General features: G+C 36.6%; 1 protein-coding gene across 3 annotated transcripts in view; it reads left to right on the plus strand.

Moving 5' to 3' along the window:
* Positions 1-19492, plus strand: part of Rb1 (RB transcriptional corepressor 1) — a 150719-nt gene that overhangs the window by 111463 nt on the left and 19764 nt on the right. For all 3 annotated transcript variants that reach the window (XM_074043390.1, XM_020170850.2, XM_020170849.2), the window contains 2 exons: positions 16695-16813; positions 18504-18649. In XM_074043390.1, the coding sequence (XP_073899491.1) occupies positions 16695-16813; positions 18504-18649 (265 nt within the window). The remainder of the gene's footprint in view (positions 1-16694; positions 16814-18503; positions 18650-19492) is intronic.

Raw genomic sequence — 19492 nt, forward strand, 5'->3', positions numbered from 1 at the left:
ATATTGTCAGGAGGATCCAGAGGAATATCAGCATTAAAGGACCAGTGAAGTAAAGTGGAAAAGAATTATCAGAAAGGTCAAGGCCAAAACTTCTATTTTCTAGTCTAGTTTCCCTTTGTAAGGCAAAACAGTCTTAGAATTTGGCTTAGGATAGTACAAAAACATTTCCTGTAATGTAGGTCCAGTAATACTTCTTAAAATACCCAGAAAACAATAGCAGTTCCTGCCTGCTGCCTCCCCTATTGTTAATTTTTTACTAGCACTGGAGACTTTTTATTTACTTGGATAATCAGAGTCTCTTTTAGGAGCATTGGGTCTCTGCATAACCTGATGTACTTTACTCCTGGGGAAAGAGCATGCTTACTTATATATGTGCTTAATTATGAAAGATCATTATTTGATGGGATTAGTTAATTTTACTGACAGAGTCTGGATTCCTTCACAGGATTAAGTAGCACAACACTGTGAAGTGTTATGCAGAGAACAATTAAGCTGACAGTTAGCTTGAGTAAATAAACAATGTCATGAGGCAGCTTGTCCTGAGTCCAAGAGAAAACTGTTTCCTGGATGGAGACAAAGCCCCAGAAAGAAACATGTATATTTTACTTTCAAAAGTTAACTATTCCATTAAATCTGTTCTTTATAGTGTTTTTTTAAAAAATCAATTGTTTTAATTATTGATCAAGGTATTGAGTATCTTAAAACAACAAAAGTTTATTATCTTATATACTCTGTGAAGGTCAGGAATCTGGGAGTGGCTTCACCATGTGTTTTGGGCTCAGGTTTTCTCATGCAACATCCTTAAGTTGTCAGCCAGCTCCACAGTCAGTTTAAGGCTTTCCTGGTGTTGGAGAATTGGCTTCAAAGTTCATTTGTGTGTTTCTTGGCAGGCCTTAGCTCTTCACTGGCTGATGGCCAGAGGCTTCATTTCTTTGCCATATGTACCTTTCCATAGAGCTGCTCATTATGTGACAGCTGCTTCCTCCCAGAGCAGAGATCCAAGAGAGAAAGAGTACCTAAGACGGAAACTACAGGCTTCTTGGTAAGCTAATCTCAGAAGTGACATGCCACCACTTGCCATATGCCTTGGTCATACGTACTAACCCTGGCACAGTTTAGGAGTGGTCTACACAAGAATGTAAATACCAGTGTCAGGGATCATTGGGGTGGTCCTGAAGGCTGACCACCACAGTTGTCATTCAGTGGCAATTAGAAAGCAAATCATTTCATCAGTTTTCTTCTTTGTGTTTTGCTGAATTTAACTTAACCCCCAATATGGCTATGTCATACATTAATATTCTAAAAATAGTTACTGAATGTTCATTATGTTTTGGGCATTGGGAGTTTATTTTAAGGATTCTAAAAGTCCTATCTGGACCTTGTTAGTCACCGGGTTGAAAAATTCTTCTGTGATTTTATCTTTTCCTGTTTCTTTCTATGCAGTCTCTGTTTTAGCTTTATTGAACTAATAATTTCCTTCTTAAGGGTTTATGTACCAGGTACCATTCTAAGCACTTTACTTTGTCAAAATAGCCCTGTTACAGCTCAAATGTGATTTGTTCCCCAAGGGTTCATGTGTTAAAATCTTGGCTCTCAGTATGGCAATATCAAGAGATGGTAGAACCTAGTGGAAGGTTATTTGGGGCATTGCACTCAGAAGGAACTGATGTAATTCTCGTGGGACTCTGAGTTACTTCTAACTTTATTTATTTTGGCAGTACTGGGGTTTGAACTCAGGGCCTCATGCTTACTAAGTAGGTGCTGTACCACTTAAGCCACTTCACCAGTCTTTTTTTTTTTTTTATGTTGGGTATTTTCTGGATAGTGTACCACAAACTGTTTGTCTGGGCTGACCTCAATCCTCCTGATCCCTGCCTCTCGAGTAGCTAGATTACAGGCATGAGCCACTGGTGTCTGGCTTAGAGGGTTATTATAAAGAGTGTGCTTGGCCTCTCCTAGTGCTCTGGCTGTCTCTGTCTCTCTGTCTCTCTCTCTCCTTTCCATCCCTCCTTCCTTCCCTCCCTCTCTCTGCTCTTTGTGTCATTTGCAGTATTGCAACTTTTCCTTTTTTTTTTTTCATATGTTCTAAGTGAAGCCTCAAACTCACAATCCTTTTGCCCCCACCTCCCAAGTGCACTTCTACACCTGGCTTTAGCTTCCTCTCTTTTTCTCACCTGTGACGCTACCCATCATGAGGTAATGTAGCCACAGGGTCCCTCACCAGCACCATGGTATTTAGACTTTCACACAAAAATCTGTGATCTAATAAACCTCTTTTCTTTACTAAGTGACCCAGCCTCACATATTTCATTATAGTCCTATGAGGACAAGTGTCCTCATGTACAAGTGAGGTACATGAAGCTTCTCTAGAGCAACAGTTTCGCTTCTGAGCCCTCTAATCCTCAGGTTTTTTTTACTTAAAATCACTTCTGTACCTCCTTTAGGACTCAACTTTAGACATAACTTACTCCAAGAAGTTTTCCCTAATGTACCTAATTTGGGTTTGGTGTTCTCTTGATTTCCATGGTATACTATGCATCTTTTTACAGTGGCACTTAGTACTCTGTATTGCTATTTTTTTTATTTACCTGTTTTATTCGTTACACTATAACCGTAGCTTAAGAGTAAAATTAACTCAAGTCAAATAGCTTAGATCTGATACTTATAGTGATGGGGCAATTTTCTTTTCCTATAAAATGGGATTAATAGAAATAGGATCTTCCCTTGTGTTTGTTGTAGGAAAAAAATGTAAATAAAGTGTTTGGTACTATAACTAGCATTTAATGTTGTCTGTAAATTCTCGGAGGGCAGATTTATTTGTTGCTTACTATTTGCCATATACTATACCTGTGTTACTTTTCTATGACAAAATACCTGAGAAAATCAACTTAAAAGGAGTAAAGGTTTATTTTGGCTCATGATTTCATAGTCAGTTCCTGGTTGGTCAACAAAACAGCATGGCAGGGAGTGTGTGGTGGAACACGCAGCTCACTGCATGTGGACTGGGAAGCAGAGAGAAGAGAGGAGGGGGCCAGGCTCTCAATACCCCCTTCAAGAACATCTGTTCCTTCCACTAGGCCCCACCTTCTAAAGGTTCCATCGTCTCTCTATAGTGCCAAAGGCTAGCATTCAAGGCCCTTAGCATGTAAACTTTTGGGAGACATTCCAGATCCAAATTATAACAGTGCCAGAGTTTTTATGTAGATGATTTTATTTAATTTTCATAACCCTATGTGGTAGGCACTACTATTAATGTTATTCCTCTCAGTAGCTCTAGTTGAATGGCTCAGTGAACAAAAGATAGATAGAATTTTGAGAGATGGAGCAAATTTGGGTGTAGCAGTGTGGAAACATGGTTAAAACGTGGCAATAGGCAAAGAAAGAATGGAAGAGGACATAAGCAAAGGGACGTAACCTGTGTTCTAGTGTAGTAGCAGCAGCACAGGTTCTGGAAGCCAGTAAAATGGGTTTGAGTCCCTGTTGCACCAGTTATTAGCCATGTAACACAGGCAAATTTCTTAATTTCTGATTCTTTATCTACAAAATACAGATAGCAATAGTATGTCTTTATAAACATGATTAAATGAGATACTGGATAATATGTGTAAAATATTTAGCATAAAACCTGGCATAGAGTAGATGCTCAATAAGCATTAACTAGTATCCCTATTACACTGGGAAAGTTATGGAGGCAGAAATTTGGTACTGATGGAAACAATATAATAGGATTATGAAATTTGTAGTAATGACTTTGATTAATCATAGTTACCAAACTTAGACATGACAAAAAGATTACAGATGTGCAAAAAGTTGGCAAGGTCCATCTCAACCAATAAGATATGTGTGGTGGTAGGTACCTGTCATCCAAGCTACTTGGGAAGTGTAAATAGGGCAATAGTTGTCTGCCCAGCTCTGGCAAAAACTCAAGACTTGATCCAAAAAATAAGTAAAAGCCAAACAAATTGGATGTATGGCTCAAGTGGTAGAGTGCCTGCTTAGTTGCAAGCACGAGCCTCTAAGTTCAAAACCCTAGTATCCCCCCTCCAAAAAGAAAAAAAAAAGATTACAGATGTTGTTCTTCCTTATAGTGTGGTGCCCTCACTGGCCAACAGAAAATTTTGTCTACAGGGTCTGAGGTAAAGTTAAAAATTAGTTCACATGCATTGAAGTAAATGACACATTTCTAATATTCTGCTTTCTTACCTTAGTTGCTTTTCAAAATGCTAGGAAAAAGAGAACCAAAATTGTTCTGCCAGCAATTGACTTTATGATTTAGGGAATTTCTGAGTTTCACAACAGAAACTGCTTTTTGCATCTGATATACCTCAAATTTGCTTGCGTTTTCAGTATTCTAGAAAATAGAATTTGCGGAAGGTTTGAAAGGAGGTCTTTTGAAACCTAAAAGACCAGAAATGGAGCTGTTATAACAATATTGCTATTTAAGAAAGGATTGTGAGTCACTTTTCAGAAATTTATATCAGAACTAGGAAAATACACATACCAGTCCTAAAGGAGGTGGTGAAGAGTATATGTACTCTCTCTGTATGATAGCAATGCAGGGATGGGGTGTGAGGAAGACAGAAGGTAAAATTGCTCAGGAACTTTTTCTTTTTCTTTTGTGGTGCTAGGGATCGAATCCAGGGCCTAGAGTTCTCCCTCTAGGCAGGTGTTCTCCCTCTAGCTATACCCCAGCTCTGCTTGGGAACTTTTCCAAAATGTAGCTGTTCTGTTTTCCCAAGTATCAAAATCTTGGAGTGGGGGAAGGGAAATGTAACATCTGTGTTTAATAAACTTCTCTGGGGACTCTGATACATTATAGGCCATGTTGCAAGGTAGCATTTACATTATAAAATATAATTGAAAACTGAAGCCAAATGTTCTAAAAAATATTAACTATATTTCTTAGAGCCCTGGGACAGAAGTGGTTAGGGTTTGGGAGACAGCTTTAGCTATGTTCTATTAAGCAAAGAGGGGGAAGCTGGAGATGATGAAGACATCTTTCATGTACAATTTTGCCTGGGTTGGCCCCTGTTAATTTTCATCTACTTATGGACACATAGCTAATGCATATTTACTTTTAACTTTTATTTAAATGTTTGTGGTTATTCATATGCATAGCCTGATGGGAACATGACCCAAAGTTAACTTTTTGGTTAAAATTTATTATTTTGGCTTCATATATATATAAAGATGGGTAAGGTGATCTGCTTTGCCATTTTTCCATTGTGTCAAAGAATTTATGACCAAAAGCCAAACACAATTCTTATTTTAACCAACAAGAACCATCATTTAAAATTTTAATTCCATTCATAAGTATAGTTTTCTTTGTTAAGGGGAAAAAAGAGACGTCTTTCAGATGTGTTTTTTAAACTTTCAACTTTTTAAAGATTAGTATATTCATAATAAATAGAAAAGTGAGTTTAAGAATCAAGTTCACATAATTATCAGAGAAAAATTCTAAACCCGTTTTATTGCTAAGAAAGGAATGTTCTATATTGTAATATTCAAGGTTTATAATTAAAATGTAGAAAGAAAACAAAGAATCCTGCAGACATTCTAAGTATTGAAATTAATGATTAGATAGTCTGGACTCCTCTTATAGTGTCTTAGTCCTTCTAGAGTATTTAAAAATACCATAGACTAGGTGGCTTGTAAATAACAGACATGTATTTCTTATAGTTCTAGAGGCTGGGAAGTCCAAGGTCAAGGTGCCAGCAAATTCTGTATCTTATGAGGGCCTGATTCCTTTTTTATAGATGATGTCTTTTTACTGTGTCCTCAGATGGTGGAAGGGGCAAGGCAACTGTCTGGGGCCTCTTTTATATGGATAATAAACCCTTTCGTGAGGTATGTGAACTTAGGACAAAAATGGCTAATGAGTTTCCAAAAGCAGAGCAGTTGTAGAAAAAACATGTACATCTCAACAAAAATCATTTTCTAGGAACCTAAGCCCAGCCAGTAAGCCTACTCATCTTGTCTCAGACCTAGTTCAGTTTCAGAGTTAGAAACTTTAAGGATTATGAAATCCTGGGAACTCAGAGTAGGTGCACTTAGAAATAGAAGCAACAAAGCCCAAAGCTAGTGAGATCCTTTAATATGTTTCCTTCTTCCTTCTTTCCTCCCTTCCTTCCTTCTTTCTTCCCTCCTCCTTCCCTCCCTCTCTACTTCCTTCCTTCCCTCTCTACTTCCTTCCTTTAGTTCTTTCCCTCTCTCCCTTCCTCTCTCTCTTACTGGGGATTGAACCCAGGGCTCTCATGCATGCTAGGCAAGTACTCTACCAGTGAGCCACATCCCCAGCTCCTAGCTCAAGTTTCTGAGTTTTTAAAAATATTTATTCATTCATTCATTTTTGAGATAGGGTCTTGCTATGTATTCCCAGCTGGCCTTGTACCTGCCATTCTCTTACTGTAGTATTCCAAATGCAGGATTACGGATATGTACTACCATGTCCAGCTTGTTTTATAGTTTGAAAACAACACTACACAATATTTAATGGATAAACAATTTTTAACACAAAACTTTGGCACTAAGAGTAAGTTAAAGCTGATGCAATATTTGCTATCATGGAATAATACATATGAGTAAAGACGACTTGCTAGATTCCCATAGGCAAAAAATCTGGTGATTTTTGATTCTCTGGTATAGAGAGACCCTAGTTGGGAGGCAGCATTTAGGGAAAATTTCTTTAATTGTGATCATTTAACCATAGGATGTTTGCTTTTAGCTTATTTACAAATCTTAGTCATAGGCATTATAAATAGATAATTTGATGTCTCCTCACTTTAGCAGTGAAAGCATATTTACCCCTGGCACTTCAACGATCTTCTCTTCTTATGCTTCCCTATTCAGTCAACCTTCTCTTCCTTCAAACTTTGACAAAGCATCCTTGACTTTCATCATATCCAGACATGCTAGCTTCCTTTCAAGAACTTTCATGCCTGGTTCCCTTTTTGATGTCTGTTTCTCACACTGTATCAGTTCCCCTTACAGTGTTAATTCCTCCTACAACATGAATTTTTATTCATTTCACAAATATTTGCTGTTCGTTCATAGCATATTTCTGAATTCATCATCACATACTTCCTTGCTTGATTACTTTCTACCTCGTTCCACCAGATTCTGAGCACCATGTGGACAGAAACAAAAATCTGTTTGCTCACTGCTATACCCAGTGCCTGCCACATAGTGGGCATTCAGTAAATGTTCGATGTTCAGTGGATAATGGTTCACATATAAAAACAATTTTCAGTTTTATATCAGGTTGTGTAAAATTCTCCATTGTGCTACACTTTACTTTTCTGAAAAAATCAGTCTTCTGAAAGGCATTCTGAAACAGTTTATGTGCTCATACTTTATGTCTAAGGTACACATACTTGTCCTCTGACTAATATTTCAGGAGGAAAGAAAATCCTGAATGAAAGGAGTAGATTAAAGATACTTCATTTTTAGGACTGGGGATATAGTTCAGTGGTAAAGCATTTGCCTGGTATGTGAAAAAAAAACACATACACACACATATCTATCATATATGGGATTTAGTATGTATGTATGTATGTGTGTGTGTGTGTGTGTGCATGCATGAAGCTTCCATTTTTAATCTCATCCTCACTTAAAGGCAGAATTAACCTCAGAGAACTTTATGCACTTTAATCCTCTCACTTCATTCATTTATTCAACAAATGCTTACTGAACCCCTACTGTTTGCAAAGCTTTTTTTTTTTTTTTTTTTCTTTTCTTTTTTGGTGGGGCTGAGGTTTGAACTCTGGGCTTCATGCTTGCAAAAGCAAGCACTCTACTGCTTGAGCCACACCTCCAGTCCATTTTGCCTTGATTATTTTGGAGATGGGGTCTTGCAAATTATTTTCCCCGAGCTGGCCTTAAACCACGATCCTCCTGTTCTCAGCCTTCCAAATAGCTGGGATTACATGCGTGAGCCACCAGTGTCTGGCTGCAAAGCAGTTTTAAACATTAGGAACTGCAATCATGAACAAGACAGACAAAACCTATGCTTTTTTGTACTATGAATTCTAGTGAGGGAGGCGGTTAAACAAGTAAATGAATGAGTACATAACATAATTTCAACTAGTAGAGCAGAATGAGGAGAAGGAAATAGTGAGAATTAAAGTCCTCCTTAGGATGTTCAGAGAAAGCCTTGCATAGGAGGTGCCATTTGAGGAGACAACGAATAATGGAGTGGGCTGAGTCATGGGAAGCTCTGTGAGTCTGGAAGAATCATACTGCATTCATAAATAGAAGATGACCAGCATGGCTGGATTAAGTAGGAAAGCAGCAGAGAGGAAGATCTGAAAGGTAGCAAGGGGCCAAACCATGTGTGGCGTTTCATAAACCAAAATAAAGAGTTTGGATTTCTTCTGAGTGTGATAAGAAGACTTTGGGGCAGGGAGAGGCTGACTATGGGGAAAGGGATAGGAAGTAACTTCTTAGCTTTGTTGAGGAGAGCTGAGAGGCAGCAGGAATAGAAGTATGGAAACTAATAGGATACTTTTTCGCTATTACAGATGAAACAGTATTAGCTTAGACTCCAGCAATGTTATGAAGAGAAGTTAGACTTGGGATATATTTTGAGGTTAGAACTGCCATTATTTGCCTAGTGTATTGGGTAGTAGAGTATGAAAAAAAGAATAATTAAAGGTGAGTCTTTTTGTTTGTTTCCAGCTTTGGACAACTGGAAATAGGAATGACTTGATATGGGAAAGCTGGGAGAAGCAGGGTTTTTTGGTCATAGAAAATGATTATTTCATGTTATATATAGACATCAAGTGAATATGTTGAGTAAGGTAGAAGGGTAGATACTTCTGAGGTAATCCTTCAAGGTTAGCAGTATCTTCCAGTTGGAGCGCTGTTTATAGTTATGTCCCTGCTTCCTAGAGCCTGGTACAAAATAGACACACAAGTACCGGGTAGATGGGTAGATAGTTATCCATTCATACATTTGTATTTGAGCAAGTACATTGTCCTTTGTGTAATAGCATTTATAGTTATAAATAAGAACTACACCATAATATCGTCAACTATCTAAACAGTGCATAAAGTATTAACTCAGTTTTCACATTACTATGATTTCAGTTGCTACTATTCTCATTAGTATCTCCCCTTTACAGTGAAGAAAAATGAATCCTAATGGGGTTAAGCAATTTATCTGAGGTCATGTAGCCAATAAACCTGGCTAAATTTGGACCCATGTGGTAAGGCTTCAGAATTTGTGCTTCTATACACTGCTTCTTCCTATTATTGTGACATATTCATTATAATAAACTTAAGTCTGTATATCCGTGTGGCCACTTGGTTTGGGGACATGAAGTAATAAAAATTAAACCTGAATAATAAAGCATAAAGATTATTGTGAAAAATGTCACCTTAATCCTTACAAGAGGAATAATCTGAAATATGAATTAGGTCTTAAACATATCTAAACAGTAAATAAAATGCAGGCTGAGAGGCATACTAAAGTTGTACTGATTGTGTATCTTTGTGAAGTCTCTAGGGTCTTCTAAAATGTTTTTGAGAGAAAAATGGGAGTAGGCCATTCCTGCTGAGCATATGTGGGTTTATACCCATACTACTTAAAGGATACCGAATTCATCAATGGCTAGAAAAAATGTGAACCACTGGGGCTGGCAGAGTGGCGCAAGTGGCAGAGCACCTGCCTAGCAAGCATGAGGCTCTGAGTTCAAACCCCAGTAGTACAAAAAAAAAAAAAAAGTGAACCATTGAGGATAACAATTCATTAATTAGCTGGAATGGATGTGGCAGATACTAATTATTAGTATTACTTTACTCAGATGAAAGCCATTATTTAGATTGTACTTCAGAGTGCCCCTACTGAATATAGGAAACAATGACTTGACAGTAAAAATTACATTATAGGAATGATAGATCTTCTTTTTCCAAACCATACTACATTCCCCCTTGTCTTCTGATACCTCCATAGTAAACAATCCAGGCCCATCACTATCCCTGCTTTGAGACATTGTTACAAATGGTAGCCTATCTTCTACTGGTCCATTGGAACTGAAATGGTTAAAATCATCAAACTTGCAGTGATACCTATAATAATGACTATATGATTGTTACATTTCTTTATTCATAATTTATCAAGTACCTACTTGATGTCTAGTAGGAAAAAGTAAATTTTAAAACAAAGATTTTTTTTCCTGAAAGCTGAGAGTTGAGAGTACATCTTTAACACATTTATATACATATAATATTATATATAATAATATATATATATATATATAATTTATAACACACTTCATGCATTTACCCTGAAGAATGGGTGCTATTATTGTTCTTGTTCAGGAAATGAAACCGAGGTTCCCAGAGTAAAACTTTTCCTTAATAAGCTTTCGGGATGAATTTAATAGCTTTTACCTTTCCATTTCCAGAACCTGTCTTCTTACTTTTTTTTTCAACTAGTTCTTTATGACTTCCTGTTGTTGTTGAGATAAGTTGAGTGCAGAGTGAATAAGAAAAATGTAGTGTTTAGGAATATATGTGTTAGACATGAGTAAATTCCTGTTCAAAAGGATTGAGTAGTTTATCATTTCCTTTGTGTCTTTTAAATTTTCTTCTCCCTTTAAGTGTTTCTCAAGTTGCTTTTTTGTTTCGTTTTGGCCATTTTCTATTAGAGACTTTCCTAAAATACTTGATTGCCCCTCATGTACAAGAGTAAATCACTAATAATTGCCTAGAAGATCTGAGTACCTGGGTGGAGATTGTGAACTTAATTGTGTGGTGACATGTTGGGACACTTCCTTAAGAAACTCTCACTTAAGTAATATTTTTTAGGCCTCTTCTCTTAGACTCTGAGTTTTCTGATTTCATGCCTGGAGGATATAACTATGGATGCAAATATCCTGGATATGGAGACAGGAAGCAGTCTGGGATATACATTTATTCTTTAAACTTTTCCTCAATCCTGTCAGTTGTAGTATGGTAGCCTCTCCCTAGATTCTGTCTGAGTCTCCCTAGACAGAACAAAATGATAAGTTTATATGTTTTTCATTGGTAAAGAGAGGAGAATATTTGGAAGTCTGCCTTACCCTTAAGTGGACTTCAACCATTCTATGTAGTGCTCACCCCCATTTCACCTTTCTGCGTAGAGATCTGTTGTCACTACTTCCAGACCTTTTGGAGGGTTAAGAGTTTACTTAGTTTGCGAATCCAACAACACATCAGAAAGATCATTCACCACGACCAAGTCGGCTTCATCCCAGGGATGCAGGGGTGGTTCAACATACATAAATCTATCAGTGTAATACAGCACATTGATAGAACCAAAGATAAAACCACTTGATCATCTCAATAGATGCAGAAAAAGCCTTCAACAAGATCCAACACCACTTCATGATAAAAATTCTAAGAAAAGTAGGAATAGAAGGAAAGTACCTCAACATTGTATAACAGACCTACAGCCAACATTATACTTAAGGGGCGAAATTTTAGGGAAATGTCCCCTAAAATCAGGAATGAGACAAAGGTGCCCACTATCCCCACTCCTATTCAATATAGTACTAGAATTCCTAGCCAAAGAAATTAGGCAAGAAGAAGAAATAAAAGGAATACAAATAGGTAAAGAAACTGTCAAAATATCCCTATTTGCAGATGATATGATCCTATACCTTAAAGACCCAAAAAACTCTACCCCAAAATTTCTAGACACCATAAACAGTTACAGCAAGGTGACAGGATACAAAATCAACTTACAGAAATCATTAGCTTTTCTATACACCAATAACAAACAAACTGAGAAGGAATATATGGAAACAATTCCATTTACAATAGCCTCAAAAAAAAAAAATCAGATACCTAGGAGTAAACTTAACAAAGGATGTGAATGACCTCTACAAGGAGAACTACAAACCTCTGAAGAAAGAGATTAAGGAAGACTACAGAAGGTGGAGAGATCTCCCGTGCTCATGGATTGGTAGAATCAACATAGTAAAAATGGCTATACTACCAAAAGCAATCTACATGTTTAATACAATTTCCATCAAAATCCCAATGACATTCATCATAGAGATTGAAAAATCTACCCTAAAGTTCATTTGGAAACACAGGAGACCACGAATAGCCAAGGCAATACTGAGCAAAAAAAGCAATGCTGGAGGTATCACAATACCCGATGTCAAACTATATTACACAGCCATAGTAATAAAAACAACATGGTACTGGCACAAAAACAGACATGAAGATCAGTGGAACAGAATAAAGGATCCGGATATGCCCACTTTATTTTTGACAAAGGTGCCAAAAATAAGGAGAAAAGACAGCCTCTTCAATAAATGTTGGGAAAAGTGGTTATCTGTATGCAAAAAACTGAAACTAGATCCATGTTTATCACCCTGTATTAGTATCAAAATGGATCAAGGACCTTAATATCAGACCTGAAACTCTGAAGTTAGTACAGGAAAGAGCAGGAAACACCTGGAAGTAATAGGTATAGGCAAGGACTTCCTCAATAGAACCCCAGCAGCTCAGCAACTAAAAGAAAGGATGGACAAATGGGACTTCATAAAACTAAAAAGCTTCTGCTCAACAAAAGAAATGATCTCTAAACTGAAGAGATCACCCACAGAGTGGGAGAAAATATTTGCCAGCTGTACAATGGACAAAGGACTGATAACCAGAATATACAGGGAACTTAAACAATTAAACTCTCCCAAAATCAATAAACCAATAAAGAAATGGGCAACTGAACTAAACAGAACTTTCTCAAAAGAAGAAATTCAAATGGCCAAAAAATACTCACCATCTCTAGTCATAAAGGAAATGCAAATCAAAACCATGCTAAGATTCCACCTCACCCCTGTTAGAATAGCCATCATCAAAAACACTACTAACAACAGGTGTTGGCAAGGATGTTGGGAAAAAGGAACCCTTGTACACTGCTGGTGGGAATACAAGCTACTGTAGCCACTCTGGAAAAAAATTTGTAGGCTTCTTAAAAATCTAAACATATATCTGCCATTTGATCCAGCAATACCACTCCTGGGGATATACCTAAAGGAATGCGACACAGGTTACTCCAGAGGCACCTGCATACCCATGTTTATTGCAGCGCTATTCACAATAGCCAAGTTATGGAAATAGCCAAGATGCCCCACTACTGACGAATGGATTAAGAAAATGTATTTATACACAATGGAATTTTACTCAGCCATGAAGAAGAATGATATCTTATTATTCTCAAATAAATGGATGGAACTGGAGAACATCATTCTGAGCGAAGTTAGCCAGGCTCAGAAGACCAAAAATTGTATGTTCTCCCTCATATGGGGACTTTAGATCTAGGGCAAATACAGCAATGTTGTTGAACTTGGGTCATATGACAAGGGGAGAGCACATAAGGCAGGTAAGGGGATAGGTAGAAAACCCAAAACATGAAAGTGTTTGATGTCCCCTCTGAGGAGGAACTAATACAGAAACCTTAAAGCGACAGAGCTCAATATGAGAAGGGGATCAGGAACTAGTGAAAAGGTCAGTTAGAGATGAATCAACTCGGGTTGTAACACATTTGTACATGAAAGCAATGCTAGGAATCTCTCAGTATAGCTATCCCTATCTCAACTAGCAAAAATTCTTTGTCTTTCTTAATATTGCTTATGTTTTCTCTTCAACGAAATTAGAGATAAGGGCAGAACAGGTTGTGCCTGGAAGAGAGGGGGAGTGCAGGGGAAGAAGGAGTAGGTGGGGGGCAGGGGGGAGAAATGGCCCAAACAATGTATGCACATATGAATAAACAAATTAAAAACAAAAAAGGGTTTGCTTGGTTTGTTATTGGCTTTCCTTATTGCTGAGTTTCCATCCAGCCTTTTCAAATTTGCTGAACACTTATCTATCAGCTGTCCAGTTTCAAATTTGTGTCTGATGTTTCCTCTTCCATTCTCTTTGTTCATTTGAATTATGTCTTTTAAAATAAGTTCATTTACTGCCATTTTAGGAGAGTAAAATGAGTTAATGTATACATTCAGTTTGCCATCTTTAACTGGGATCGTTTATTTTTTAAAGATTTAGGTTAACTTGTGATTTCAGTCATACAGAAATTTCCAATTTGTATGTACTCAGATATGTTTATCTCTTTTTGTTATGACTTCTGAGTTTTCATTAAACCTACAAAATCCTTCTTTTACAAGAAATTATAATGATCTTGTTTTATATTTACTTCTAATACTTTTTTAGTTTGATGTTTTATATAATTGGTTTAGTGTATGTTGAAGTTGTAATGATCTTTTTCTAAATTGCTAGCTGATTTCTCTAACACCCTATTGAATAATGTTATTTGTCTAATATCCTGTAATGTTTTATATTTTTACTTATTGTGGCCCCATTTCCAGTTTCGATATAAATCCATCTTTTTTTTTTTATCTTTCTTAGTTTAAGCACCAAAAGCTCCCCTCTTTTATGGAATCTAGTATATATACTTGCAAGTAGTTACCTCCAGATTAAATCAGTATTTTTAATGATTTTTGTACTGCTATTCTTTTTTTTTTTTTTTGTAAATTACATTTTTAAACGAAAAGCCTTGCTATTTTCTTTATGGAGAAATTTTTAATTACCTACTCAAATTCTTTAATAGTTGTAAGAGTATTCAGGTATTAATATTTCTTTTTTGTTGAGCTTTGGTAATTTTTGTTTCTGTGGTATTTTTCCATGTGCTCTAAGGTTTCCAATTTATTGGTGTAAGATTATTGATAACAGGCCCCTACTATCTATTTAATCTTTTTGATTATGTCCCACTCTTAATTCCGAATAATGTTCATCTATCCCTGTTCTTTTTCTTGATCATTCTGACTAGAGGTTTGTTTAATATTATTAGTTGCTTCAAAGAACCAATTATTAGCTTTCTTGATAAAACTATATTTTATCTTTGTTCTCACTTTTATTAAACTCTGCTCATACCTTTATTACTTCTTTCATTCTACCTTCTTTGGGTGGAAACTAACTTTTATCGTAAAGGTTGATTATCCCTAACTCAAGACTCCAAAATCCCAAATGCTTCAATGTCCATAAATTTTTATTGTTGTTCTTGAGCAAGTCCAGGGCCTTGCTCAATTAATCAGGTATTGTACCACTGAGCTATTCCCCCAAGACCCAAATCCAAAACTTGGTGAGTGCGACATGATGTCATATGTCACAGACAAAATGCAATTAAAAATATTGTTTAAATTACCTTCAGGCCATGTTTATAAGGTATATATGAAAAATAGAAGAATTTTGTGTTTAGACTTGGGTTCATTCCCTAAGATATCTCATTATGTATATGCAAATATTCCAAAATCAAGAAACAAACCAACAAATAAAATACCAAAATATTTCTTGTCTGAAACATTCAGAAAAGGTATACCCAACCTGTGTAAGCATTTAAAGATACATATTTTGGCCAGAAAACACATGAAAAAATGCTCACCATCTCTAGCAATAAAGGAAATGCAAATTAAAACCACGCTAAGATTCCACCTCACCCCTGTTAGAATAGCCATCATCAGCAACACCACCAACAACAGGTGTTGGCGAGGATGCGGGGAAAAAGGAACCCTCTTACACTGTTGGTGGGAATGTAGACTAGTACAACCACTCTGGAAAAAAATTTGGAGGCTACTTAAAAAGCTAGACATCGATCTACCATTTGATCCAGCAATACCACTCCTGGGGATATACCCAAAAGACTGTGACACAGGTTACTCCAGAGGCACCTGCACACCCATGTTTATTGCGGCACTATTCACAATAGCCAAGTTATGGAAACAGCCAAGATACCCCACCACTGATGAATGGATTAAGAAAATGTGGTATCTATACACAATGGAATTTTATGCAGCCATGAAGAAGAACGAAATGTTATCATTCACTGGTAAATGGATGGAATTGGAGAACATCATTCTGAGTGAGGTTAGCCTGGCCCAAAAGACCAAAAATCATATGTTCTCCCTCATATGTGGACATTAGATCAAGGGTAAACACAACAAGGGGATTGGACAATGAGCACATGATAAAAGCGAGAGCACACAAGGGAGGGGTGAGGATAGGTAACACACCTAAAAAATTAGCTAGCATTTGTTGCCCTTAACGCAGAGAAACTAAAGCTGATACCTTAAATGCAACTGAGGCCAATAGGAAAAGGGGACCAGGAACTAGAGAAAAGGTGAGATCAAAAAGAATTAACCTAGAAGGTAACACCCACACACAGGAAATCAATGTGAGTCAATGCCCTGTATAGCTATCCTTATCTCAACCAGCAAAAACCCTTGTTCCTTCCTATTATTGCTTATACTCTCTCTACAACAAAATTAGAAATAAGGGCAAAATAGTTTCTGCTGGGTATTTGGGGGGGAGAGGGAGGGGGCGGACTGGGTGGTAAGGGAGGGGGTGGGGGCAGGGGGGAGAAATGAACCAAGCCTTGTATGCACATATGAATAATAATAAAAAAATAAATAAAGATATATATTTTTCCTATTCTTTTTTTGTACATATAGTACAAAAATTAACAATCAGGAATTTCAAAGTATGAGAATCTCAGAATGAGAAAAGGATCTCATTCTGACTTCTGAATTGCCTGTCAATTGTGCCTAAAATTCGCAGTACTTACCATGTCACAGAAATATGGTTTTGATATGTACGTGGGGAAATCATACATACTAATACTGTTTTCATGGCATCTTTGTTTTATATAGGAATCACCTTTATTTGATCTTATTAAACAATCAAAGGACCGAGAAGGACCAGCTGATCACTTTGAATCTGCTTGTCCTGTCAGCCTTCCTCTCCAAAATAATCATACTGCAGCAGATATGTAAGTAGAATATATGTTATGTTATCCATACAAACTGCAAATGGGTTTTGAGCATAAAGGCAATGCAAGACTATACAGAAGTTAGGGAGTAGAATTTTGCATAAGACATTCTGCTTTTAAGAATTAGGAATGTATGCTGGTGGAGTGGCTCAAATGGTAGGGTCCCTGTATATCAAGCATGAGGCCCTGAGTTCAAACCTCAGTGCCACCAAAAAAAAAAAAAGAATTAAAAATGTAAGATATATGGCTTAATACAAAGTGCTACTGAATCACTTAAGATTGGCATAATGAAGGTAGTTTTCATGGCAGAGATGGCAATTTAGAAAGGCCTTAAAGATTGCATGGATTTTTGGCATGAAAACTGTCAAAATGAGAAGAGACAGAATACTGCCAATGACAAGAAATGACATGAACTCATAATAGAGAAGCGGGAAGCATTCTTCAGAGAGAGCATATCACACCATTTGGAGCAAAGCATGGGATAAGTCTAGGGAGTAGTCCAGAATATGGGCCAACATGTTTGATTACTGCACAATAGTTATGATGAGAAAAGAAAGGGCTTTTTTTGAGAGCTCACTAAGTGCTGGGCAGTTGCCTGAGTACTTTGGATTCATGTTTTTTGTTTAATCTTCATGCAAACATTAATACCAATTAAGTAATTAGCTATTTGAATCTAGAATTTAAGTGTGACTAAGTTGTGCCAAGTAAAGTCAAGTCTATCAGGGGACTGAAGGAGGGAAGTCAAAGGAGGCTAGGTGCAGACACTGGTAAAATAACTATGCTAGTGAGTCTGTTTAGTTAATGCACTGGTTAATATACTGTGTGTAGTAGAAATTTCCATATTGGGGTTTTTTTGTTTTGTTTTGTTTTGATTGATGGATTGATTGATTGATTGTGGGGGGAGGGTACTGGGGATCAAACCCAGGGTCTCATGCATACTAGGCAAACACTTAACTACTGAGCTACATCTCCAGCCACAGAAATGACTATAGTAAGGCACAAATCCTACTTCCTGTTCAGACTTATTTCTCAGCTACTAAAACAACAATCAGAGGGGACATGAATTATCTATCCTCTTAGATGGCAACACTGAGCAATAGAATTGCCATAAATTAAAAGAAATATTTGCTAATATTCCTGCCTCAATTTATGCCTGGCATATTTAGTATACAGGTATAAATCTGTCTTAATGATGTTATTTGAAGTATTAAGTGATAGAATTCTATACTGTATGATTTAAGTATGTATCACTTGATTCTTAACAAATGTAAGAGTCACAGCTATCAGTAAAAATTTAGGAGGAGAATCAGAGAAATATAACATTATTTGGCATTAATTTGTTAAGCTGGACTCTTTTATGATCTCAATACTACTATTAGTCTATTTTACTAATTTTTAAGATAAATAATTAGCACATTTAGCAGTTTTTTCCCAATAAGTAATTCCCAAGAAAAACTCATATTACAATAAAGTTAGATAAGATGATGTCAAGCATACCTTTCCTAGTAAGCTATCTTTCCCAGCTCCTATTTAAATAAAATACTTAGGGAATTTGGTATAAAATAACAGATCAAATAGGCAAGATATATATGAGTGTATGTGTACCACTGTGTGAGTGTGTGTGTGTGTCTGTGTGAGAGAGAGATTCTTAGCAAATGCCAAATGAAGACTTTTCTTTGCATATATTTAGGTATCTTTCTCCTGTAAGATCCCCAAAGAAAAAAGGTTCAACTACACGTGTAAATTCTTCTGCAAATGCAGAGACACAAGCAACCTCAGCCTTCCAGACTCAGAAGCCATTGAAATCTACCTCCCTTTCACTCTTTTACAAAAAAGGTTAGTAGGAGATTACTTTCAAGAACATGGACTCTGAAATGAGACTGACTAGGTTGAAACCATGGCTCTTCTTCTTACTATGTGTGACCTTGAGCAAGTTATAAGTTGTTTAATAGCTCTATGCTTCAGTTTTCTCATCTGTGAAATGGAAATAATAGTAATAATAATCATCTACTTTAACAATATTTACCTTATAGGGTTTTTGAGATAATTAAATGAATTGATACATATACACCTATGCATATACATATATATATATATATATATACATATACATATATATATAAAATGCCTTCAACAGTAGCTGCTGAATAATATGCACTCAGAAAATGTTAGATATTAATGTTGCTGCTGCTACTGTCGTTACATCCTCAAATTAATGTTTGTAAATATTTGCCTCAATATTACTTTGCTGTTAAACTATTAGAGTGGAGATTATACAGTGTGTTGTTGCCTAGTGCACACACATTTCCTGGATATTTTCAGGACATTTAAGAAGTCAAGTAACCAGGTGGTATAGTGTTCTCTGATTTTGTACATATGTGGTGGTTGAGGGAGGTTGATTTTGCGTATCTGTGCATATGTATATACATGCAAGTTTACTTGGAGCTCTTTGAATGAGAGTGAAAGGCCAGATTCCTTGTGGTACGACTTTTTCTTGCGTTTTTTCAAGTCAAAAATGTAGTGAACCATACAATCATACCCCTAGGTTTGGGTAGTCATTCTCAAAGGGCAGTCCCCAACCAGCAGATTCAGAATTTGGAGGCCTCATCTAAACTTTCATTTTAAAGAAACCTCTAGAATAGGATCCCAGGGTCTTTTTTTTTTTTTTTTAAACAACCT

This window comes from Castor canadensis, chromosome 10, assembly GCF_047511655.1.
Source record: "Castor canadensis chromosome 10, mCasCan1.hap1v2, whole genome shotgun sequence".
NCBI classification, from domain to species: Eukaryota; Metazoa; Chordata; class Mammalia; order Rodentia; family Castoridae; genus Castor; species Castor canadensis.